This window comes from Erythrolamprus reginae, chromosome 2 (genome assembly GCF_031021105.1).
Source record: "Erythrolamprus reginae isolate rEryReg1 chromosome 2, rEryReg1.hap1, whole genome shotgun sequence".
Lineage (NCBI taxonomy): Eukaryota > Metazoa > Chordata > Lepidosauria > Squamata > Dipsadidae > Erythrolamprus > Erythrolamprus reginae.
In genome coordinates this window covers 93,128,446-93,155,165 of record NC_091951.1, presented here as the reverse complement: position 1 = coordinate 93,155,165, position 26,720 = coordinate 93,128,446, and the positions used below count along the sequence as shown (strand labels likewise).

The 26,720-nt window shown below is 41.7% G+C and overlaps 3 protein-coding genes across 3 annotated transcripts in view; 2 read left to right on the top strand and 1 right to left on the bottom strand.

Annotated features, from left to right (window-relative positions):
• The first annotated feature begins 5,583 nt into the window (after window positions 1-5,583).
• MANF (mesencephalic astrocyte derived neurotrophic factor) lies at window positions 5,584-15,763 on the top strand. The gene is given in 6 exon segments (XM_070738735.1): window positions 5,584-5,619; window positions 5,621-5,680; window positions 5,683-5,797; window positions 7,987-8,114; window positions 10,753-10,894; window positions 14,922-15,763. Coding segments are annotated over 6 exon segments (651 nt in total). The 5' UTR covers window positions 5,584-5,598; the 3' UTR covers window positions 15,107-15,763.
• Window positions 15,764-16,920: 1,157 nt separating this feature from the next.
• RBM15B (RNA binding motif protein 15B) lies at window positions 16,921-21,314 on the top strand. The gene has a single exon (XM_070738727.1). It carries the CDS (start codon window positions 17,222-17,224, stop codon window positions 20,024-20,026), a length of 2,805 nt encoding a protein of 934 aa, XP_070594828.1. The 5' UTR covers window positions 16,921-17,221; the 3' UTR covers window positions 20,027-21,314.
• A 3,195-nt stretch (window positions 21,315-24,509) lies between these two features.
• The window catches only part of DCAF1 (DDB1 and CUL4 associated factor 1), a 63,401-nt gene continuing 61,190 nt past the window's right edge, over window positions 24,510-26,720 (bottom strand). The window contains exons 23-24 of the mRNA XM_070738724.1: window positions 26,274-26,526; window positions 24,510-25,465 (exon numbers count right to left, since the gene is read on the bottom strand). Of these exons, the coding sequence (XP_070594825.1) occupies window positions 25,407-25,465; window positions 26,274-26,526 (312 nt within the window). The 3' untranslated portion in view covers window positions 24,510-25,406. The remainder of the gene's footprint in view (window positions 25,466-26,273; window positions 26,527-26,720) is intronic.

The window sequence follows — 26,720 nt, the reverse complement described above, 5'->3', positions numbered from 1 at the left end:
GGGAGAAAGGCCCATTTTGATACACTAATAAGAATTTTCAGGATCCATTATTTTTCTGTTTCTTTTATGATGATGGTGTGCGTCCATGCGGGTTTGTGATAACTTTTTAAGGGAAGCATTGTATATATCTATCTGTGCAAAGTATAAAATCAGATTTCCAGTATATTTTAAAAGATAAATGTGAAACTAAACATTGTAAAATTTGGAACGGGAGGGTCACAAAATGCAGGTAGTCCTCAATTTATGATCAAAATTGACCCAACATTTCTGCTGCTAAGGGAAACATTTGTTAAATGGGTTTTGCCCCATTTAAGAGTTTTCTTGTCACAGTTTGCGAATCACTGCAGTTACTAAATTAAGTAACATAGTTGTTAATTGAAACTGATTTCCCCATTTGACTTTGCTTGTAAGAAGGTCGCAAAAGGTGATCACATGACTCAGGACACTGCAATAATCATAAATATGAACTAGTTACCCGGCATCTGAATTTTGATCACGTGACAGTGTGGATGCTGTGATTGTCATGTGAAAATCAGTCATAAGTCACTTTTTTCAGTGACAACTGTTAACTGTCATTAAATGAATTGTTGTAAGTTGAGGATTACCTGTATATGAGTAAAAGTCAGGCTCTTTGTTAGATACCCTATGCTGTATTGCTGAAGTTGCTTATTAATTTTTCAGGTTACCAAAAAGCACTATTGCATGGAATCTATGTGTTAAAGTGGCTTTCTGTAAAAAGCATCTCCTTTTTTGGGACGCAGGTAGCTAATGGAAAATAATCTTTTTTTTATATTTTTGGTTGCAAAAATAGCACAATCATGCTGCCTTGAAAAAGGTATAAAGTGCTCCAAAATATGTTGCCTGGAAGAGAAAGTTTAAGGACATTAGTGGTTGGAAAATGGGGTGAATTCATTCCATCATGTATTAGTAATAGAGAATATAGTTAATTTTTGTTATTACCGAAAAAACAAATCCCTTCCCAGGAAATATCCCTATAATCATTTTGAATCCCCATCCCTGTCTTCATTTTACTGTCAATGGGACTAAAATAATTTTCTATATGAGGAATAATGAGACTGCAGGAACTTTAAAAAGGGAGTATAATTTGCTTAATTTTCTCTATATTATGTTTTATGTAGATATCTCACATGAATGCTGTGTAGTTGTACAGAAAATTGAGCAAAAAATGTATAGATTGTGATGTCTGGTATTCTGCCCTGTAAATGTGTTTTTTAACCTATGCCAATCTTATTTAAACACACACACACACACACACAAAATTAAATTAAACCAGTTCTCTTTTTGTGTATTCTTGTTCAGAAAACCTGTATTAATTGTAAGGAAAACAAGCTAAAAGAAAAAATGTACCAGAATCCTAAAGATATTTGATTGTATATATTGTGATAGCATGTTTCCGGAATCAACAAATAAGTGATGTGAATTTTAGGTGTAAATATCTGATGTTTTGTTTTTTGAAATTTTCTTTCCCCACTCAACTGCTGTGATGTGGAATTAAAGATTAATACTGATATTAAAAAGCATTGAGCAAATATATTTTCTGAATTAGTGATGAAATATTTAGATGGCCAAGTGTATCATAACACTCTGTATATATTCAGAAAACTAAAGAATACTCTTTATATTCTTTATATATTAATCAATCAGTGCAAGAGAAAAAGACTCTAGCACCTCTGCCCATCAGTAAACAGCATTCAGATCAGCATAGATTAACTCCACTTCAAACCTACAATCAAGTAAGCAATACCCCAGTCACGAAACTGCCAAAGAGCCATCAGTAAACAGCCCAAAGATCCCTAAGAGCACCCCCACCCACATTGACAGGCGAGACACTAGAATATAAACTGACAGCAAACAATACTCCTTACTAGCACTGATTATGTTACCTAGTTAGGGTAGTTAAATGTCGGGGTGGGGGTAAGCAAGCTCAGAGCACCAAGGACCCTCATTTCAACCCTGAGCTATAAATATGTTCCTTTGAAATGAGTGAAGCAGCATAAAATCAAAACGGATAAAGGAGTTTGGTCTCAGTACTCTGCAGCGGCTCCTACAATTGATGAACTGTTTAAGATACCGTAGTGAAATTGTGGAGGCAGGCTAGAGTTGCTCCCTTAGTGAAACCCAGAAAAGACGTAGACCACTGATGGCAAACCTTTTAGGCACTGAGTGGCCAAAGTGCCCACGCACGCCCAAACCGCAAGGTGCCGGTGCCCGCATGCATGTGTGCCATGCATTTGCACACCCATACAGTGATGGTTTCAGAACTTTTTACCACCAGTTCTGTGGGTGTGGTGTGGTTAGTGTGGCAGGGGAAGGATACTGCAAACTCCCCTTTTCCTCTCGATCAGCTGGGATTCTGGAAGCAGAGAATAGATGGGGGTGGGGCCAGTCAGAAGTGGCATTTACCGGTTCTCTGAACTACCCAAAATTTCCACTACTGATTCTTCAGAGCTTGTCAGAATCTGCTGAAACCCACCTCTGGTGCCGTAGGCTCGCCACCTCTGACCTAGACGATCCGAAAAATTACCGATCAGTATCACTTCTCTGCCATCTCCACAAGGCACTGGAATGGATATGGATGATTCTCGACCATATCTCAAAATTCATTGACGCAAAGATCATAAGGGAGCAAGCATTTTAGACCTTGGACAACATTGTGGCCAAATGCTAAATGTTAATGCAATATATTGAGGATGTTTTCAAAAGAAAGCTAATTACTGCAGTGGCTTTCATTGACTTAACTACAGCATATTACCTTGTTAACCATGGGATATTGCTACTCAAGTTGATTATCGCCAGAGATGATAAACTTACCAGGGTCATTGGGAGCTTCCTTCAAAACTGTGATACTGAATGATAAGAACAGTGAGGACAGTAGATGGAGAATACAGAAGGAAGGGCTGCCACAAGAAAATGTATTACCGTGATGGCGAACCTATGGCACAGTGCCCTCTCTGTGGGCATGTCAGCTATTGCCCCAGCTGTCAGCCTCTGCCTTTCTTCATATTCTGCTTGCATTGGCTTCCATAAGAAACAGTGGGAGTGGGGAGGAAGCTAGGGGGATTTGGGAGGGGGAAATGCACTGGAGGAGCCCATTTGGACATTGGCTACAATCAAGGGGGGGATAATTAACATCACCACCCCTGCCTGGTACAGCTATGCAGAGCGGACCTTCTTATCCCCAGGTCAAGGGCCATTGCATTCCAGATGTGATACCCAACGGATGATGTACCCACCTGACACCTAGGAGAACAGGGGATTGGGTAGATAGCCAGGGGTAAATTGGGAGGGTTATGGGAAACTTTGTAGCATGCCTTTTTTTCCAGACTAGACTTTGCTTTTGCTGTGTTCATTTCTTGTTTAGTAAAAGTGCTCTTTGAAGCTCCAATGGACTTGAGTTTTACTGTCCTAGATCCTGAAAGAAAGCAAAGTTGACACCAGCTCAGCTCTGCCATGCATGCATAGTGCATTCATGGTGGGGCATGGAGGTGCACATGGGGCTTGTGCATGCAGGGACAGGGGCAGGATGCATGCATAGGGGCCACACACACATTACATTTTGGGGGTTCTGGCAGGCACACAAGCCTTTGGGCACTCAGTCCAGAAAAGGTTACCCATCACTGGTATATTGTTTCCAACACTGTATAACATACATAAGAATGATCAACCAGCCCCCAACAACACACATCTATTCATCTACGCAGACGATAGAGTAGTAGCCACATAAAGATCAACTTTTGATGACTGAGATAACTAGGAAACATATAGTAACACTTGAAGAATTAGGATATTACAGTATAAACTATTTAAAGCCCAACTCAAAGATCCAAGTAGTATGCACTTTTTACCTTTGAAATTGAAATGCAAGGGAATGTGCCAATGTTATGTGGCAAGAGATGCGATTACAATACTATCCAACACCAAAGTATCTTGCCATGGCTCTCTATAGCATTGCCTAACATGAAGACTAAAGTCAGCTCCCGGAACAATATAATTGGGACTTTGAAGACAATTACAAATGGGGAGCTCAAGCATCTACATTGTGCACATCAGTTTTGGTCCTGAGCATCTCTGCAGCAGAGTATGTGCTTCAGGATGGGGCGCATCTACACATGCAAAACAAGTTGATATCGCCATTAATGTAGCAGTAAATTTAGTGACAGGTTGTCTCAAGCCTACACCAATTGAGGAAATATATTCTTTTGGTATTGCTCCCCTTTTTTATCTTCCAGTATCTTAGCCTGACAAAATAATTAAATCTCGTAACAATGCTGTCCTATCTAAACCTAGGATTCCTTGCTCTGAAGAGCCACCTCTGCCCAGCACGTCCTGATCTATAATTACGAAGGTCCCAATCCCAAGAATGATGTCTTTTTATTTCTTTTATAATGACGGCAAATACATACGTGTCCCGTCATGTTGCAGGATCCACTCTGGGTCAGTCACCAGACGTTTGAGTCTTCCGAGCTTTCGGACACATGCTAGAACCCACCCTCAAGAAATGTCTCTCACCAGAACAAGAGCTGCAGTGGTGCAGTAAGGCTACTTCTGCTGATCACCATCTGCCAGCAGTTTGGCAGTTCAAATCTCACCATGCTCAAGATTGATCCAGCCTTTCTGAGGTGAGTAAAATGAGGACACAGATTGTTGGGGGCAATATGCTGACTCTATAAACCACCTAGAAAGGGCTGTAAAGCCCTGTAAAGCTGAATATAAATCTGAGTGCTATTTCTATTCCCCGAGGGTGGGCTTCAGCACCAGTCCAAAAGCTCAGAAAACTAAAACCTTGAGTCCCGCTGACCTGACTCAGATTGGCTCTTTTTATTTCAGACGCCAGACCAGAAGCTGACGGCTATCAGCCTATGTCAGTAAGATTCATCCCGAGTGGGCCATTTTCCTGGCTTCGAGCATCCATGCACCTATAACTCCCCTTAAAACCAAGGAGCCTTCCCGAAAGCCACACTCTCCCCGTGCTGGACTGTGACCCGCGGCGTTATGGAGCTGGAAGGCTTAAAACAGGGGTAGGCAAAGTTAGCTCTTCTTTGACTTGTGGACTTCAACTCCCAGAATTCCTGAGGCATTCATGCTAGCTCAGGAATTCTGGGAGTTGAAGTCCACATGGCATAGAAGAGCCAACTTTGCCTACTCCGCCTGGCCTAAGACTGTCTAAGGCAGCCCACTTGCAATGAGGCTGCTTGACGAGAGTAGAGGGTTCACTCGGTGGGTCCTCACGCTCGGAGGAGGCGGATTCCGTACTCCGCGCTGGCTTTGCGGAACTGACCCCTACGGGAGCCCGTCGACACGCGCGAGAACGCCGCCCCAGACGTTCGCGGGTTAAGATTCCCCAATCCTTCTCTCGCCGTGACTGTCTCCCGCGCAGCCAGCGTCCCGCCATTGGTTACGGCTAGCAGCACATGAGTGCCTGTCATCTTACTTCGGAAAAGCTCGTCCAATCGGCGGCCGCCAACTCGCCCTTCCTGAAAACGGCTGGGCCAACCAAGAGAAGCAGCGTGGAGGCTTGTTATAGAATGGTCCAACGAAAGCCTCTCGTGTAGAGCGAAAAGGAGGGGGAAGCAGCCAATGAGGTTCCGAGTGGGCGGCAAAGTGCGTCGTCAAGGTGCCGGCTGTGAAGGGGCTCAGTGCGAACCGAGCGAGCGTGCGTGCAGTCGATTCGGGCTTGTGGGAAGGAGGATGCGGGCGGCTAACGGGCTCTGGGCGGCGCTGGCCTTGATCCTGCTCCCCGGAGACAGCCACGCTCTGCGAGAGGGAGACTGCGAAGGTGAGTTGGGCTGCGCCGAGCTGGCAACAGCCAGGAGTGGAAGCGGCGGGACCGCCAGGACTTCGCTGGCTGGGGCGGGAAGGGCAGAAGCCAGCCGAAAGCGCCTCAGCCTACCTGCTTCCGCTCCCATCGGAGCGAGTGGGGGCTCCGGGCGGAGCTTTTCCGCCTCCCGAGGGGTTCGTCTGCCCCCACCGGGAGGGATGTGAGCCACTTCGCGGGGTTATTGCGGAGCTTCGACCCTGCCAAAGTATTAAATATGGAATTTCTTTGGAAAATGGTTATCCTGAGGCCCGCTTGCTTTGGAGTCCCTGTCCCCTTGGGATGGAAGTCGGCTTGGCGAAGTGGCCGCCTGAAGCCCCTTCGAAAAGTGGCCACGGCTGCGATTTAGGGCTGGGGGCCATTAAGGGTGCCAATTATCCGGAAGGCCCCCGGCTTGGGCAGGTGGGGGAGGAGGAGGAGGTGGGCTGCTTCCATGACTGAGGCAGGGAGAGAGAAGAAGGAGGTTCGGGTTTCTGAAAAACGTTAAAAGTTTTTGGCAGCATTTCTATGAGGCGAAAAGCGTTTAGTTTCGCACCTGCTAGTAAAGAGACCTCAGTGCAGCTAACTTCTCTCTAATCTTGACTTTGGGATTTAAGGTGACTGAGATATGTAGGGAGATGTAACTGTTGTGTCAATCACTATAGTGCAAGGGACAGTCGTGGGTATTCTTTGTTCTTTTTTTGTAAGTGATTACTAGTTTGAAGAGTGTTTTCTTTTTCTCCTCTTCTTCCTCTATAACTACTGCATAGTGTAGGATTAGAAGCTGTTTCCCACTCTTAGCTTTCAAAACTTCGTGAGTGATTTGGGGATAGTCATACACTCCAAACCAAACCAGCCTCCCCTTATGGGGATCCCTGTCTAAGCTGCTCTGAGTTCTCTAATAACTACAAATAAAATTAAACCAGGTGTGGTGAAGTGAAGCTTCTGTGTTTCCTGGTTCTCTGTTGCCTGACACTTGGGTTAGTCACTTTCATTTACGCTAACTTTGTTCCATGATCAATCAAACCTGAATTAAAATTAGTCACAGCCTTTTCAGTAGTATATTTAAGCATTACAAAAATAACTACAGTTTGTTAACTGTTTGCATAATGTGCTATATCTACACTGATACTGCAATAAAACAGAACACATTTGGGATTTCTAGCAAAGATTTCTAGAAAAGAGGATATCTTTCCCCATTTCAGAAACTAGCACCTCTTAGTTGCTGTCTCAACAAAAGAGAAAAGTAAGAATTTGATCAGCCAGTATCTTTTAGGGGCTTTGTTATTAGCACAGAAAACTAATCAAGACAATTAAAGAAATGTGTATTCATTCCTATAACTACTGGGGAAGTTATAAATATGTTGTATTATATTTCACTTTTCTTTCAAATGACACACATTTTTCCTCCCTTTGCTTCTGGAAACTTTAAAGGTCTGGAAATGGAAGATGCTGACTGAGATACAAATATTTTATTTTTCTCCTATCTTTATAACTTGAGAAAATGAGCATTGTTGTTCATTTGAAATAAAAAAATGTCTGCTATCCAAATATAAATAAAAAATGAATACTTTGATTATATAAATAGAAATTGTGAGGCTTAAAAGCAATGTCATAAACTTAACAAAGTTGCAATGAACAAAGTATTCTTCTTTGTTACCAGATAGGACTTGTGTATCATTCTTCATTCTGTTGAAGGAAGAATTACTTTGTCTACCACCTGGTTTTTCCTTTTTGAAAACAGACAAGGCTTACAGATGAGCAAATAGAATCAAGTACTAAGATACTTGATATCCTTGAATAAAGATAGAGTACTGCAGCAATGTCTATTACTTATAGCACTTGCTAATTCAACTATCCTGTTTTCCCCAAAATAAGACATCCCCTGATAATAAGCCTAATCGGGCTTTTGAGTGCATGGCAATAAGGCCAAGCGTTTATTTCAGGGTTCAAAAAAATGCAAAACCGGATCTTATTTTCATGGAAATACAATACCTCATTTTACAATAACTTACTACTTTTTGCTACACTAATACTATCATCTGAATATTTCTTTTTCTCCCCAGTAGCTTATTTTCTGCATTAATGTTCTTTTTTTCATGCAGTGTTCATTTTTGTTTAAACACCTTAAATTCTTAATAAAGTTAAACTGTATTTTTTTTCCTTCACAGTATGTGTGTCATTCCTGAGAACTTTCTATCAGACACTACAAGAGAATAATGTTGAGTTCACACCAAACAGTGTTGAAAAAGAACTTTTGAAATTCTGCAAAGAGGCAAAAGGAAAAGAAAACCGTTTTGTAAGCATTAATAATAATGCACCGGGTGGGCGGTCGCACACATACGCAAGGATCACACACATTGTATTATGGAGACTGGTGGGCATGTTGTCATGCAGGTACACTGTTGGCATGCACCGACAAAAAGGGTTAGCCATCTCTGTCCTAGATAATTTTATGTTTTAGTTAGCACTTTTAATTAGGCTAGCTAACAAATCAGGAAGTAGCAAATTCAACAGGAATTGAGTAATACAAGAAAAAGAAATCAACCCTAGAAAATATTTTGTAAATGCATGCAGTGTATAGTTATCAATTTTACTTGATCTATGGAGCATTTGTGATTTTAATTTCTCTAGAAAAGAAGTTGAGCTGGCACACCCACCTAAATTATCCCAAACATTCCTGAGAAATATTACTACTGGGTTCTTATGAGCAATGTTTCCATGAGTATTCTAGGAGTTAGTTGATTTGGTATGACTTCATTTATTTTGAAAAAAATGGCTACTACAAGTAATGCTCATATCCCCTTTTCATTTAACAGCATCACTTCTGAATTCTGTATATTATTGATCTGTTTGAAAACAAGGGATTGGTTATATTTAGATGTTTTTATTTACTTTAGGCCAGCGTTTCCCAACTGGTGTGCCGCGGCACACTAGTGTGCCGCGAGACACAGCCAGGTGTGCCGCGGAGCTCCTAGGGAAACTCCAGCTGGGCGGGGCGCTGCGGGTGCCGGGGCGGGCTTTCCCGAAACGGACGGAGAATGCCCTCTCTCGCAGTCCCCTGGCTGGGAGCGCTTTTGCTGCGAGAGAGGGCTTTCTCCGTCCGTTTCGGGAAAGCCCGCCCCCCCCCCTCTCTCGCGTGCGCCGCTCCCCTTTTCTCTCAGCCCTCCCTGGCTTCGCTTCTCAATCCCTCCCTCCTTCCGTCTTTCCTTCCCCTCAGCTGTTCTGTCTGGGGGTCTCCCGCTCTTCCCTTCCCCGCCTCCCAGGCTTTGCCTTCACCACCCCCACCCCCTTTTTGGTTGGCAAGGAGTCCTTTGCCGCATCCTGCAGTTCGCACTCGGCTCGAGGCCGCTTTCCCTGGCTGCGCTCTTTCTTTCTCTCTCTCCCGTGAGCCGGGGGAAGGAAAAAACAAACAAACAAAAACTTCTTGCAACAGGCCCGCGCGCGCTCGTCCCTTCAGCAGCGAGGGAGGGAAGTCAGAGGGCGAGGGAGCGAGGGAGCGCTCTTGTCCTTGGTGCCCTCTGCAGCCTGCCTTCCTTCTTCTTTGCCGCCGCTGAGGGACGGAGAGAAGGATAGAAAGGAAAGAGGGAGGGAGAGATAGAAAGGAAAGAGGGAGGGAGGAAAGAGGGAGGGAGAGATAGAAAGAAAATAAAAAGGAAAGAGGGAGGGAGGGAGAGATAGAAAGGAAAGAGGGAGGGAGGAAAGAGGGAGGGAGAGATACAATGGAAAGAGGGAGGGAGAGATAGAAAGAAAATAGATAGAAAGGAAAGAGGGAGGGAGGAAAGGGAGGGAGAGATAGAAAGGAAAGAGGGAGGGAGAGATAGAAAGGAAAGAGGGAGGGAGAGATAGAAAGGAAAGAGGGAGGGAGGAAAGAGGGAGGGAGAGATACAATGGAAAGAGGGAGGGAGAGATAGAAAGAAAAGAGGGAGGGAGAGATAGAAAGGAAAGAGGGAGAGATACAATGGAAAGAGGGAGGGAGAAATAGAGTGAAATGGAGGAAGAGATATTTTTTTTGTCCAAACTTTTCTTTAGCCCCCAACCCCCACCCGAGAGAGAGAGAAAGAGAGACATAGCAAGAGAGAGAGAGAAAAAGAAAGAAAGAGATAGCAAGAGAGAGAGAGAGAAAGAGATAGAAAGAGAGAAAGAGAGAGACATAGCAAGAGAGACAGAGAAAGAGAAAGAGAGAGAATGAAAGAGAGATAGCAAGAGAGGCAGAGAGAGAGCAAGGGAGAGAGAAAGACATAGAGGGAGGGAAGGAGGGAGAGAGAAAGAGAGCAAAAAAGAGGAAGGAAGAAAGGGATGGAGAGAGAGAAAGAAGGGAAGGAAGGAAGAGAGAGAAAGAGGGAGGGAGAAATAGAGTGAAATGGAGGAAGAGATTATTTTTTTGTCCAAACTTTTCTTTAGCGCCCCCCCCCCCCGGACCCCCGTTCAGTGTTCCCCAGGATTTTGAAAATATGAATAATGTGCCACGGCTCAAAAAAGGTTAGGAAACACTGCTTTAGGCACCAAGGCAATGCTTGTTAAGTTAGGGAAAAAACAGTGCAGAATTCTCACATTGCACATAATCTTAAAACTAGCCAAAGGTGAGGTCATCCTAGTTTTCTTTCTCATGAGAAAAATGTTACAGTTAATATTTTTTGAAGATTAACAGTGGTAATAAGTAACTAAATAAAACTAAGTAACAATATATATATTTATATATTATAAAACAATATATAACAATAATATTTTATGATGAAATAAAGGTCTTCCTAGTTTTTAGTTGTTTTCAATAAAAGGAAGAAACACACAGTGTTGAAGTGTTCTATCAGAAAGCAAAGGTAGAATTACTTTGAGTTTTATCTATACTTTTGATACATTTTATAGATGCTCAAAAGGTGTCTTGATTCTTTTTTTAAAAAATATGTCCCGATTTCTTTCTTGCTGTTTCTCTTCAGTGTTATTACATTGGAGCAACCAGTGATGCAGCCACCAAAATAACTAATGAAGTATCAAAACCTCTAAGTCATCATATCCCTGTTGAGAAGATTTGTGAGAAGCTGAAAAAGAAAGATAGTCAGATCTGTGATCTGAAATATGGTGAGTATAGATAAATGTTGGTTATGGAATAAATGATGCCATAAGAGAAATGCTGAATTGCACTAAAACCCCTCCAACTACAACAGTTTCAACAGTTAAGATTCATAGAATAAAAGGACATTTCACTATATTTGTAAATCACAGCAGTTTGTCGAAGCTAGATGGATTTAGCTGATGTTGAAAAAATTTAATTGGATTGGGCTTGCTTAATATTTGGAGGACCACAAGAACTCCCAGGACTGTAGGATAAACTCTGAAACTAAGAAATCATCCCCAAAGGTTGCAATATTAATCATTTACATATTGTTGTCAACCAAACAAAAAAGCCATAACATCATCTGGAGCAGAACTCAATTCAAGGGGAACCGTACTTATATATTTATGTACTACTTGTTATTCACAAGAGTCCGAATGCAGACAAGTACAGAGCAGTATTAGAATAGAATAGAATAGAATTTTATTGGCCAAGTGTGATTGGACACACAAGGAATTTGTCTTGGTGCATATGCTCTCAACGTACATAAAATAAAATATACATTTGTCAAGAATCATGTGGTACAACAATGATTGTCATAGGGGTCAAATAAGCAATGAAGAAGCAATATTAATAAAAATCTTAGGATATACGCAACACGTTATAGTCATACAGTCAACATGGGAGGAAATGGGTGATAGGAATGATGAGAAAAACTAATAGAATAGAAGTGCAGATTTAGTAGAAAGTCTGACAGTGTTGAGGGAATTATTTGTTTAGTAGAGTAATGGCGTTCGGGAAAAACTCTTCTTGTGTCTAGCTGTCTTGGTGTGCAGTGCTCTGTAGCGACGTTTTGAGGGTAGGAGTTGAAACAATTTGTGTCCAGGATGTGAGGGGTCAGTAAATATTTTACCCGCCCTCTTTTTGACTCGTGCAGTATACAGGTCCTCAATGGAAGGCAGATTGGCAGCAATTGTTTTTTCTGCAATTCTAATTATCCTCTGAAGTCTGTGTCGATCCTGTTGGGTTGCAGCACCAAACCAGACAGTTATAGAGGTGCAGATGACAGACTCAATGATTCCTTTATAGAACTGAATCAGCAGCTCCTTGGGCAGTTTGAGCTTCCTGAGCTGGCGCAGAAAGAACATTCTTTGTTGTGCTTTTTTGATGATGTTTTTGATGTTAGGTGACCATTTTAGGTCTTGAGATATGATAGAACCTAGAAATTTGAAGGTCTCTACTGTTAATATTGTGTTGTCTAGTATTGTGAGAGGTGGAAGGGTGGAAGGGTTTCTCTTAAAGTCTACCACCATTTCTACGGTTTTGAGTGTGTTCAGTTCTAGATTGTTCTGGTCACACCACAAGGATAGTTGTTCAACTTCCCGTCTGTATGCGGATTCATCATTGTCTTGAATGAGTCCGATCACTGTTGTATCATCTGCAAACTTCAGTAGTTTAACAGATGGATCGTATGAGATGCAGTCATTAGTGTATAGAGAGAAGAGAAGTGGTGAGAGTACACAGCCTTGGGGGGCACCTGTGCTAATTGTACATATATCTGATGTGATTTTTCCTAGCTTCACCTGCTGCTTCCTGTCTGTTAGGAAGCTTGTGATCCACTTACAAGTGTGTTCAGGTACCGCTAGCTGATTTAGTTTGGTTAAGAGAATGTCCGGTACGATGGTATTGAATGCTGAACTGAAGTCCACAAAGAGGACCCTGGCGTAGGTCATTGGAGATTCAAGATGTTGAAGGATGTAGTGTAGAGCCATATTAACAGCATCATCTGTTGATCTATTTGCTCGGTATGCAAATTGCAGGGGGTCTAACAGTGGATCCGTGATGGCTTTCAAATGGAACATCACTAGCCTTTCAAAGGTTTTCATAACTACAGATGTTAGAGCAACTGGTCTGTAGTCATTCAGTTCCTTGATGGAGGGCTTCTTTGGCACTGGGATGATAGTCGAGCGTTTGAAGCAGGAAGGAACATAGCACAACTCTATTGATTTGTAATAGTTATATTAATGTAGTAATATTGTCACAGAAATGTTCAAAATATATGAAGTGATTTGGAGACTACATAGAATCTTTCATGAGCTTGTTTCCTCCTTAAATTATAATATTTTTGTGGTAATGAATTCTGAGAAGAATATCTATTTTTCTGTCGTCACTATTTCAGTATTTTGCTTTATTGGATCACTTGAAGTGATTGTACTATCAGAAAAGGGAAAAGGTTTAGTTTAAATATTGAAAATATTGTAGGATAAAGATAATAGAAAAATTACTGAGAATAACCCTCATTGAGTAAAATATATTCCAAGTAAATACAGCAAGTGTATGTTTATCAGCTAAAACATTTCATTACCAAATTGGTAATGTTTGGAAATAATAGTAATAATATGTTTTATTTGTAGGGCCACTCATCTCATCTGAATTGAATCTGGGAGGCTTACATCCAGTTAAAAACAACAATCCATTAAAAGCAAGCTAAAACAGTATACAAACCTGTAAAACTATAAGTAATAATTCCAAAACAAAAACAATTATGATTATCACTAGCAGAACTACCTTTATAGAAGCTCAACAAGCCATTAGAAAAGCCGCCCACCATTGCCAGATACCCAAGCACAACAATAGACTTAAGAGTAGCGATGGGCTACGAGCCGGAACACTAAATTGCACTCACCGCCACGGTAGCAAAATTGCGCCCATGTTTCAGCAAGGTTTTACCTGTGGCTCTGTGCACGATTTTGCTACCTCCCAGGTGCAGCAGCAAAATAGCGCTGGTCCCGCAAGAACTTACGAGCCACGGCAGTGAGCGCAATTTAGCGTTCCAGCTCGTAGCCCATCACTGCTTCAGGGCCTTCCTAAAAGCCAGGCGGTTTTGACCAATCTGAGTTGCAGGGGAATGATGTTCCATAGTGTGGGCTTCATGGCAGAAGATGCTTTCTTCCTTGGTCCAGGGAGATGACACTCTTTTATAGATAGGATCCATAAAATGCCTCTCCTGCTGGTCCCAATAGGATAGTGGATATAATTAGGCAGTGACAGATCCTTAGTTAACTTTGCCCCATGCAGTGTAGGCTTTGATGGGTCATTACCACCACCTTGAATTGAATCCAAAAGCCTACTGGCTATCAATGCAGCTTGTAGAGTAGAAGTATAAAGTGTGCTGATTTAGGAGCACATATAACTGCCTGTGCTGCCACATTCTGTATCAGCTGCCGGTTTGGATGCTCCTCAAGAGCATTTCTTTATTTTTTTATGATACTAAAAATCTACTAACAATTTATTTTGTTCCCAATTGTAGTACTATTGGTAGTTCTTGCCTTGTGATTACAATTGAGCCCAAAATTTCTGTTGCTAAGTGAGATAGATGTTAAGTGGATTTTGCCACACTTTAAGACATTTGTTAATATGGTTGTTAAGTGCAGTTGTTAAAGTTAATAACACTTAAGTGAATCTGACTTCCGCATTGACTTTGCTTATTAGAAAATCACAAAAGTTTATCACATGACCCCTACTGGACACTGTAACTGTCATAAATATAAACCAGTTGCCAAGCATCCAAATTTTGACCATGGTAATGCTGCAATTGTAAGTGTGAAAAAATGGCCGTAAGCCACTTTTATCAGAGCAGTTGTAACTTGAATAGTCACTAAATGAATTGTAAGTTGAGGAGTACCTGTATAGATTTGCGGTTTGAAAACTTGCATTCTTCATTAAAGTTGACCTGAAGCAATCTTTTGTTTTTTAAAGAAATCCATATATTTATCCAGTACAAGATAAGTATAGTAACAATAATAATATACCTTTATAACCTCCAGTAAGTATATCTTTTTTTCCAACAAGAGACAAAAAAGGGGGAAATAGTGGACAAATTTGGGGAATAACTTTCATCATTGTCTATCATTAACTGGAAATAGTTCCTTCTAAAATGTGTGAGAACAATTGCTGAATAATGATTGGCATCAGAATATATTACAGAAATTAATCATCTAACACTTAGACTATTAATGCATCCTGTACTAATATGTACTCCTTTTTTCATAGATAAACAGATTGACTTGAGTACTGTGGACCTAAAGAAACTAAGAGTCAAAGAATTGAAAAAAATTCTCGACGACTGGGGTGAAACATGCAAGGGCTGTGCAGAAAAATCAGATTACATTCGTAAAATCAATGAACTGATGCCTAAATATGCACCAAAAGCTGCCAGTTCGCGGACAGATCTCTGACCACCATAGTGACCTCTATTAATTAGCAAGATACACAAACTACGTTAAACTTTTTCTTTCCCGGAAAGCTGGGTTTTTTTTGTAACTTATTTAACTAGGTTTCAAGTATCAAATTGAAGGGATTCTTGCGATGCTGGTTCAGATGCCTTGTCATGTCTTTAAGTTTTTATTTCTATTGTTTTGGATTTATTATAAGACTTTGACATACATGTGATTTTTAAATAAAAGTTATGAAACCTAGTGTCAGTTGAACTAAAAGAATTGGCATTAGTGTTATGACTAGGTTGCACTTTTCCAGCAACAATGGTTTCAAGATGACCTATGGTTTGAAGATGACCTATGAGACAGTATAGCTTGCATTTGCTATTATTACTGTCTTTCTACATTCCATTCTTTAAAATGCTGAACACTTATTACATATCAAAATTAAATGTTTTAAGTGCTCATCTTGCACATCTTTCATAGGAGTTAATTATTCTGAGTAAGAAAGGTGTTCCTTCTGTCTTTACTTCCACTGTCAGTACATATGACAATCCTTTCTTATTCAATTACAAATATGCAGTGGCAGAAGGGGAAGATATACTGATGTACCATTTTTTTTAAAGAGGATGAATTCTACTTTCATATGATGCACATAATATAAACTGTTAAAGCAAATTGTGTTGTGTTGACTCTTAGTTCTGGGTATGGGCATTTCAGATTGTACCTTTTTTTCTGTTCAGGGTGGAATTAAATCCATGTGACTCATTTTTAAGAAAAAAACTGAACAAGAATTTCTTCACTTTTAACCAATGTAAATGTGAAAGCACTGAGATGTTACAAAAAGAGATAACTGTTCAGAATTGTTAGTTTTGCTCAGGGAAGTTCCTCAGGGTTTAAATATATACAGGAGTTCCAGTTCATTTGATGTGGAATCATTTGAACAGATTTGGCAGGGAACAGCTATTGGACAGGGCATTTTGCAGAACGTTATTCACCAGAAATTAAACATGAGAAAACTGAGGAAAGCAACTTTACAGGAGAAACTTATTTAATTTAGTAAATACTTTGAAGTAATATAGAAAAATAGTTGGTGTGAGCCTGATAAGGTCTTTATAGGGTTTTTAAAAATGGAATTTATGAAATGAGATGTGATGCTATGCCTATGCACAATAAATCATTTGAAATTGAATTTGAAAACTGCATACACAATAAATAAATAATTTATTGGACTTGTATGCCACCCCTCCGAAAACTCAGGACAATTTGTTACAAACCTTATTAGAAGAAAATAAACGAACCTATTAAGGTTACGAATGTCTGCACGGCAGACAACTAAAAAGCTAGATTTTCTTACTTGGGATTGTCCTACTATTAAGTTAACTGATGTAAAAAGCACTTTTGAAAAAGTTCCTGTTTTTATTAAATGGAACGGTAATTCCCTTTTAATATGCTTTAAACTGCAGCTGCAAACAATTCAAGTAATTTCGGCGCGTCTTCGCAAGTGTCGTTTAGCAAAAAACGGGAATTGAATTTCTGTTGGGTTACTTTAATAACGGACTTCTTAACTGCCTTCATTCGTCTTGCATTTAAAAAGCCGTAACACCACTTTTTACTGCATCTCTTGTCCGCTCTGATGATCCGAGAGTTGCGTACTTGGGAGCCGGAGCCTGCGTCCCTCCATGTTAGCGATTCTAACTCTGAGGGCAGCTAAACAGGTCCGCGCCTGCGGCTACCACTGTAGTTTGATATTAAGCAGGCGTCCCCCGCTTTAGTCAGTGGCCTGCAGGGTTGTGTGCTCCCAGCCCTCGGTCGCCCGCTCTATGGCTCCGCTTCCTGGTCCGCTGGAAGGCGGGAAAAGAAGGCCAGGCCAGCGGGGAACGAACAGGACGCCCGTCATAGAAAGCCAGGGCGCCGCTCGCGGGACGATAAAGGGAACAGGGCGCGAGACACCCACCCGCGCCGCCTCTCACCGCGGCCCTGCCTCAGACTGACGGGCAGGCAAGGAGGCGCGGGATGATGACGTCGCAGAGGCGCACGGCGCGGCAACTGGGCAGAGCCGCCTTCGCTCGTTCCCTTTTGTCCAAGATGGCAGCTGCCGCCGGAGGCGCCTCTTGAATCGCGGGCCCCGAAGCCATGAAGCGGGCGACCGAGCGGGATTCCAGCCCGGGCGGGTCCGGGGGGACACGTGGCGCCTCCTCCACCAAAAGGCCTCGAGAGCGCGAGAGCAGCGCCAGCGGGGGCGGAGGAGGAGGAGGGAGCGGCGGCGGCGGGAGCAGCAGCAGCAGCCGGCGGGGCCCACACCGGAGTTCGGGCATCTCCTCCTCGTCATCCGCTTCCACCTCCGCCTCGTCGCGCAGCAGTCGGGATAAAGCTGCCGCTAGCGGTTCCAGCTCGCGGAGCCATCGCGGGGAGGAGCGGCCGGGAGGCGGAGGCGATTCGAACCACCGCGCCGCCTCCTCCTCCTCCTCCTCCAGCGCCAGGACCGGCAGCAGCCAAACTGCCGTCGCGGCCCCTGCCATCCTGCCCACCCCGTCCTCGTCTTCTCGGGCGCTGGCCCTGGCCAAGAGCAAAGTGACGGCTGCGGCGGTGGTTGCCCCTTCCTTGCTTCTGGGTGGGCCTCCATCCGTGGTGGCCCCGTCGCTCCTCCTGGCCCCTGGCCTGGCATTGCCGGCCGGAGTGACTCTAACAGGGGAGCCTCCTGGCTCCAGCGACTACAAGACTCTGCTAGTGAGCGGCCTGGGCCCGGCCTTACCTGACCAGCTGCTGGAGGATGGTCTCTTTCGCCAGTTCCAGAGATTTGCTAGCGGCGGTGCCAGCGACATTAGCGTCAAGCTGTCCCATACGCCTGAACTCGGCCGTGTGGCTTACGTTAACTTCAGGCACCCGGCAGATGCCCGCGATGCACGACGGCATGCCAGAGCCCGACAGCTTCTCCTTTATGAACGGCCTCTGAAGGTGGAGCCTGTGTACCTGCGAGGGGGCCGACGGAGCCGTACCCCTCCGCCTACCCCCTCTCCCGAACCTTTGGCATTTCTCCCTCCTATCCATGGTGTATATCCATATAAACAGAGATCGCTGTCTCCTGTTGCCAGCCCTTTGCTGAGAGAGCCTAGACCTCGACACGCTCAAGCTGCTGCAGCAGCATTTGCCTTGGAAGCTGTTGCCTTGGGACTTTCTCGAGAAAGGGAGAGGGTGCTGGATTACTATGGGTTATACGATGAACGGGGCCGTCCTTACAGTTATCCCTTAGTGGCTGAGGAGGATTTAATGCCAGAAGATGACCAGAGAGCTACCCGGAATCTCTTCATTGGCAATCTTGATCACAGTGTCTCTGAGGTGGAACTCAGGCGTGCCTTCGAAAAATATGGTATCATTGAGGAAGTGGTGATCAAGAGGCCGCAACGGGGCCAAGGTGGAGCCTATGCCTTCCTTAAGTTCCAAAACCTGGACATGGCACATCGGGCCAAGGTTGCCATGTCCGGGCGGGTTGTTGGCAGGAACCCAATCAAAATTGGCTATGGGAAAGCCAACCCGACTACCCGACTTTGGGTTGGTGGCCTTGGTCCAAGTACTTCCCTAGCTGCTCTTGCTAGGGAGTTTGATCGCTTTGGTAGCATCAGGACTATTGACTATGTAAAGGGGGACAGTTTTGCCTATATTCAGTACGAGAGTTTAGATGCTGCTCAAGCGGCCTGTGCACAAATGAGAGGTTTCCCTTTGGGTGGTCCAGACAGGAGACTTAGAGTGGATTTTGCTAAAGCTGAGGAAGCCCGCTATCCTCAGCAGTACCAACCTGCACCACTTCCTGTACACTATGAATTACTCCCTGAAAGCTATAGCAGGCATAGGAGTCTGGAGCAAGACCTAAGGGTGAGGGATAGGACTCCTCCTCATCTCCTTTACTCAGGCAGAGAAAGGAGCTTTCTAGAGGCCGATTGGGCCAGCTCTGTCAAAAATGCAGAGCGCAGAAATAATTTGGAGGCATACAGTCGTTCAGCACGCAGCCGGAGTGGAGAACGTTGGGGCAGTGATAGTGACCGTAGTGTTCTCAAGCCCTGGGAGGAAAGGCGTAAACGTCGTAGCCTTTCCAATGACCGTGGCAGGACTACTCATTCGCCATATGAGGAGAGAGCCAGGACAAAAGCAGGTGGGCCAGGAGCAGACCGCAGCCCAGATCGGGTTCGGAAGGAGAATCACACTACCGAATCTACCGCAGAGAAAGAACAAAATAACTCGCTGCAGAATAATCGACATGCGTTGGAGGAGAAACCTCACCGTGAAACCTCTGATCCTCCTCAGCCTAAAAAGAGAGACAGTGAACGCAATCACCGAACTGGTGAGTCTGAATCAAAAGCTCATGAGGAGCCCAAATCTGAAACAAAGAAGTTAAAAACATTATCCGATTATGCCCATACCCTTCAGCTTGCTTGGAACGGGCTCCTTGTCCTTAAAAACAGCTGCTTCCCTACATCTATGCACATCCTTGAAGGAGACTTGGGAGTCCTCAACGGGCTTCTCAAAGACCATTTGTCTGGTGGAAAGCTAACACAGCTTAAGATTGCTCAGAGACTTCGGTTGGATCAACCCAAACTAGATGAAGTAACTCGACGTATCAAGCAAGGGAGCCCTAATGGCTACGCTGTGTTACTAGCTACCCAGGCTGCTCAAGGAGCAAGTTCTGAAGGGACCTTCCCCGTGGCGGAGCCTGGCTTACAAAGACGGCTTCTCAGGAACCTGGTCTCTTACTTGAAACAAAAACAGGCTGCAGGAGTCATCAGCCTGCCTGTGGGAGGGGCAAAGGGCAGGGACAGCACAGGCATGCTTTATGCTTTTCCCCCTTGTGAATTTTCTCAGCAGTACCTCCAGTCCGCATTAAGAACATTGGGAAAGTTAGAAGAAGAACATATGGTGATAGTGATAGTCAAAGACACTGCCTAGTATTTACTCTGCCCATTTCCTCTTTATCCCCTTGTTCTGATTCTGTGTTTTCTTTATGTCTCACACTGCCTGGTTGCTTTTAAGGCCAATTATTTTGAGTGAGGCCCTAAGAGTCCTCCCACCAAATTCTACAATTGTATTAGTTTCTAATATTTTTAATACCCATTTTAATGAATCCCATTTTGTTTTACTACGTGACACTGTCTGCTGTGTTCTTATTTTTAAAAAATATATGTGGAAAGTTGTCAGTAAAGCCTTGTTCGCTGATGGATTTTTTTTTTTAATTTTGTGCAGTATCCTGGTTTCTATAGTCTGCCAGTGGCTGGCTCTGTGTTCCAGAATATAACAGCTAATGACTTTACCAAATTCAGTTCTTCCACTCTATTGCTATTTAACACTATTATGCCAGTTTTGTGCTCTCTTTATTTCTTCAATAACCGAAGCCTGGTTGCTTCTTTCCTCAGTGGTAGGTAGATAATGCTTTTTTTTTTTTTAAAGAAAAGTCAGTGTATCCTTCAGACCAACCTTTTCCTGGTGGATGAAAGCTTTTAAGGTGGTCTTAGCCAAAGAACAGCTGTATAAAACTTAAAAGCTTCAGTTAATTCTCTGCAACTCTTGGTGCAATAAAAAAAAATATGAGGCACCTCGAGGGCTTTTTTCTTTCTCTTGATTGTGTTGATTGTTCAATTGATTATAATACTGCAAACTGAAAGCTGTTCTTAAATATCCTGTCTAATAATAATTATGGGCTTCTCAGGAAGACAAATAACCAGGCACTTGAGTAGGACCTGATAACAACATCTATGTGATTGTGTTGTTCAGCTCCTTCGTCAGTTAAACAGCAAAAATAAAAGACAAAACTTGACAAATTGCCTGCTTATAGTGTTTGTACTATCGTATATAATGCTATCAAATTCTAAACTGCATCCCTTTTTATATCCAAGGGGTTTAGGCAAATGTATGTGCTACTTGGATGTATTCTGAAGCACTCTTATCCCAATTGTACAAATGCAGGATATAGTTTGTCTATACCCTTTACCACAGACAATTATGTTGTACGCAATGCATATACTTCTATTTTACCTTAGACTGGAAATTGTAATTGCAAATGAATTCGCATATAACTATTGCTGGAATATACTACTTTCATAGGTTTTTGTAAAGTAGTCCTGTGAGGACTGTCATGTATATTCTTTTTAAAAAGCATGTAATGAAATCCTCTCCCTTCTACAGCCAAGTTAGCTCCCTTGTGTCTAACTTCCGGAATTAATAAATAGCTGTAAACCTAGTTACTTTCCAGAATTCACTGTTGCAGTTCACTTCTCAAAAATTTTGAAACTTTCCCAAAATAATGGGAAGGTAGTTGGAAGAAAGGCTTGTAGATGATTAAGCAGCTACACGAATCATAGAATAGCAAGAAGTACACTAAAGACAGGTGCTTTGACAGATCCTTTGTGCAATCTATTCCCACTCTCTCTTTTCCCAATGCATTTAAGAAATGCTTTCAATAATATGAGGTGGTCATTTTGCACAGGAAGAGCATTTTCACACCCCAAAATCTTAAAGCTTGTTTAAACAGCTAGTTTGGAACTGAGATCAGACGCCTTCAAAGTAGAAGTGCTGGGACTATAAAACATTAGGGTGAAAATTCTGGAGTTGTAATGTATAATAGTACGTTGAAAAAGATAGGTTTATCTAATATAAACATCGTTCTAAAGATTTTTGTTATTTTCTATATCATAGGTATTTGTGTCTAAATTGCTAATTTTTTAAAATGTGCAAACGTGTCACTAGAACACATCAATATGCAATTTAACAGTGGTGATATTCCTGAATATTTCAAGAATTAACAGTAATTTATTACATAGAAGTTGCTAAATGGTGTTGAGGGTAATCTATATTGCTGTAAACAGGATACCCACTGCATTAGCATGAACAAATCACACTCTACTATCAATGAGCAAATAATTTTAATGAAAGGTTTCTGTCTCACAACCAATGAAAATCATAAAAGGTGTTGCAATAGACTTTAAAGAAGTTTTTTTTATTCCTGGGAAAAAGATATCTTAAAAACTATGCAAATTATATTAACATGAAGTGATAACTTTTCTGCTATTTCCAAATATTTGTGTGCATATTTTTATGTCTATTTTTATGTTGTGAGCCACCCAGAGTTGGGCAGTCATACAAATAATAGTAATAATAATAATGAGGCAATTTTTTAAACCCATATTTTTCTTTTTAAAAACCTACATAAAATGAAGTGTCTATTCATTTACTTGGGCTTCTATACTTCAATCCCAGTACTATTGATGTGAAACAGCCTGAGCAATTATTTAACAAATCTGAGCCTACCTGATCCTGGGAAATAAGCTAAGTCGAAAGTAAAGAGGCCCTGGCTAAAAACTGGGAAAATCAACCGTTGAACTTACCTTCTATCTGAACGGTGATTCTCTCATGTAGGAGACTCCACAGTCAGTGGGTTGCTTTTTTCCTCAGTCCTGATTGGTTGACGGATGGAGGTCAACCCACCGACTGTGGAGTCTCCTATAGGCTGGAGAATGTAAGTTCTAGTAACTCCTCAAGCAAAAGGACAACCTAGTGACCTTGGGCCTGCCACTCAGTCAGGCAATGGCACTTGAGAAAAAGCTTGCCAGGAACCAACAATGACTATTTAACAGATTAACACAGTTGGAAGAGGCCGTGCAGGTCATTTAGTCCAGCCCCGTGTCCAAGCAGGAGACCCTACATCTGCCTCTACCTAGGATTGAACTCCCAAGCACATGATTGTGAGGCAAGAGCTCCACCTCTAGGCCACAACAGCTGACTAGAAAGCATTGGAAAGGAAACTACTGTAAATAGAAATAAAGATGTACAGAAATCTCAATTCTATAAAGCATTCCACAATTTTGTTTACCTCAAACTGGTGTTTTTAGTCACCATGCATCTACATTTATTTCATTTGAGGCCCTAGATTGTAAATCTAATTAGGTGAAAGTTGAACGAAGTCTGGTTAGGCTGTGAACAAATATTTTTAAAATCCAAACAATATTATGAAGTTTTTGCTCTACTTTTAGGGGTTGGGGTTTACACAACTTCAACTGCAAATATTTTGTTGGTTTTGGCATGCAATACCAGTGGCTTTGTATCCAGCCTGTATCTTTATTTTTTACAAAATGGATTGTTTATCTGCAACTTGTAATTAAGATTCTTCTATGAGCAAACACTAAATGATGAATAAGAAATACACCACAACTCTCTCTTAACTCTTCCTAACTAACAAATTGCATTTCTTTTTTACCCTATGGTGGTATAGTGGCTTATATAAAGCAACATTTTGGATATAGGTAGAGAATAAACTTTTGATATTGCATTGTAATGCACAATATGATTTAGTCTAATCATATTGCTTTTATTTGTATTCCACAAGTTTGGATCCGTTATATAACTGAGATAAGCAATTTGCCTATATCTTAGTTAAATTGAACATGATTATCATCTAAGATAATTTAAACAATTCATTGTCTAATGGTGCACATTAATACAAATCAGATTTATCAACTGTTAAGAAACTGAAGGGGCATCACTCTTGGCCAAAGAAAAACATTAAGGCAGTCTGCTGATATTCATTTTGCTGCAACAAGCCAAGTTAAACCCATATCTGGCCAATGCATATACAGTATATCCAACAGGCTTTCCAACTCTAATACTAGTCAATTGAATAAATGTGTTCATAATGCAATTTTTAAGCAGAATTGCATTAAGATTAAAATATTTTTTTTGGAACAAACTAACTAAAGAAAATGTGAACTTTTAAAAATTGCTATTTATAGCCTCAGTACATACTAAATTCAAAGTTTTTAATTCAAAAAAGCTGCAACAATGTCTAAGAATGAGCTATAAACTCTACTCGGCTTTTGACTTCTTGCTTGCAAAGTGGAATAAATGTTGATCTACATTGTAGAGCTACTTGAAAATTTTGCAAAGATGCTGTAATGTTTTGAGTGCATCAGAGATCAGATACGAGAAGCCAATAGCGCCAACCTCTTTATAGATCTTTTATGTATTTGCGTTATCTATCAATCTTACTGTTACTATAATTTTAGATGTAACTGTAGAGGGAGAGAGGGAGGGAAGGAAGGAAGGAAGGAAACTCTGGATGAGCAGAGTTCACTTTTTCAGTTTTTAAATTATCTTGGCATTGGCCATGCACAACTGGAGATCAAAATTCTCCCACAGGTCACTGAACATGATTCTCCTGGTAAGAGTTAATTGTGTGCTATTTTGTTAACGAAGTCCCGAGAGCACAAACTCTTGAAGACTACACCTTGTACTTCAGTTACATTCCCGTGAATGTGGCAGCATTTGTTACCTCCATAACCCATATTTCGTATTTTAAGTAACTTATTGCCTTCATTATCTTTACTTGGAACAAGGTGGCAATCGATGTGGCATGAGCTCAAGAGTTATGAACAGACAGGACTTGAATCTTATTTGTATTTTATTTTTTTAATAAATACAATTTACATTGAAGAAAAAGGATTTCAATTTGCAATTTTCACAGAGGGCAGAAGGGTCCGGGGAGAGAGGATTAAAAATGCTGAAATAAAAAAAAAAGAGGGTATGTGTTATAGGTGGAGGGAGATTTGCAAGCCAGAGTCCTTCATCTCCAGCAACGGCAGGCTCTTAACAAGACCAAACTAGGCCTTCAGCCCTCCACCAAGCCTCCTGCAGCAGATGCCCTCACTGGGCTTTAGGCAGGACAAGAGGCATAGGACAAAAAAAAAAAAAAGACCTTTTCACAGCAGGTAGCAACAACTCCATTAAAAAAAAATCATATTCAAAATAAAAATCACTCGTCCACGGTTTCACAATCCATGATTCATTTCCCCCCCAACTCTTCAGTAAAAATGCCCTTTGTTATTTTATTTTTTTAATTTATCCATTTGGGTAATTAAATTTCAGAAGGATATAAAGTCCCACCTTCTTTATAATACCTGCCTGTATTTTTTTATCTTTTTTTTTTTGCTTGTTTGTCTCGTATAAAACTATTTCTGTTCTTTAGGAAAGAACTTTATACAAAGAAAATATACTGTGAAATATCTTCAGAAGTCTTCCTGGAGAAGTCGTGTCTTGACCTAAAAAAAAAAGACCAAAAAAAAAAAAAAGGCAGAGAAAATAAAGACCAAACCCCTGGTCTCTGTAGAAAGACTCTGGACCTCTCTTGAGCCCATGTCTGTCCACTTGAAAACTGGAAGGACTGGATTTCTGCCAAGTAGAAGAAGCTGAGAGAGTGCTTGGTGTTCGCCTCTTGATTGGCTCTCCTGGCTTCCGAGTCAGGAGCTTCCCTGCTGCCAAAGTCCCCAAGGAAGACTATGCCTCATTCATTCAGAGACAAAATTATGTCATCTTCCAGATCCAAGTTATCTGAGCTGTCGGCTGTAAAGGTGACCAAAGAGTTGTTAAAAATGTTCAGTTATTGATAAAGCAAGAGGACCTTGTCCAAATGAAATACTGTAATTTAAACAGCTATGGAACATTTGGTTTTTTGTTACAGGTAAAGGAAAGGTGGTTTACACATGAAAGGAATGAAGACATTAACAACACGTTTTATGGCTTTCCCATATGGTCTATTGCCATCCTAGGATTTCCAACCAGCGCAGGCCTGCTTTATACTGTGGTTTTGTTGGAAGAGCTAAAAATATTTGATTTCTAGGACAGAAACATTGGCAAGGTGAAGAATTTGGCCCTATTATTTTGTTTTGATCATTGTTAATTAATTATAGTTTTCCCCTGGAATTTTTCATAGAGAAGTATTCTCTAGAGCAGTGTTTCCCAACCTTGGCAACTTGAAGCTTTTTGGACTTCAACTTCCAGAATTCCCCAGCCAGCGAATGCTGGCTGGGGAATTCTGGGAGTTGAAGTCCAAATAGCTTCAAGCTGCCAAGGTTGGGAAACACTGCTCTAGAGCAGGTCTATCAAACTCGCAGCCAGCGGACTGGCCTAGGTCAGAACATCAACAAAAAAAATTCAGTTTTTTAAAATTTTATTATCCTTTTGGCCCTAACTGATTGAATCATATCAATTAAATACACCGCAAATATTAATTCTATTATTTATGGTATTGCCATAATTTGCTGTTTTTGTTGCTTTCTGCCTTATTGCCCCACTCTAGTTCGCAGCTAGATTGGTCTACATAAATCACATAAGAATCAAAATAATTTCTAGAAGACCTGTGCATACTTACTATCACCAAGGATCAGCTCGACTTCCTCATCTGCATCTGAGTCATCATCTTCTGCTTCGTCTCCCTCTTCGAGCAGGTTGGCCACTTCCTCATCATCGGAAGGGGAGAAGTCATTTTCTCCATCCTCACCAGCATTCTCATTGTTCTCTTCTTCCTCCAAATCAGCCTCCAGCAACTGATCAGTATCCAGCTCGTCTAAGTCATCAGTATCATCTTCATCATCATCATCATCCTCTTCCTGTTCCTCCTCTTCCTGAAAAGACACGACAGAAGGTTAAAACCTGAACTGGGTAACAAGCAAACTGGGAGAGATTAATTCCAGGGTGTAGAAAATTCCCTATCTAGTTTCTATAAAATGCAGTATAGTTATAGTTGTAATGGTAGTAATTATTTGACTTAAAATGCACTTATAACTAATGTAATAAAGCTGCACATTTTATAATAATT

Coding starts and splice junctions, on each gene's coding strand:
- RBM15B (XM_070738727.1), top strand. CDS start 17,222: ATGAAGCGGGCGACCGAGCGGGATTCCAGCCCGGGCGGGTCCGGGGGG.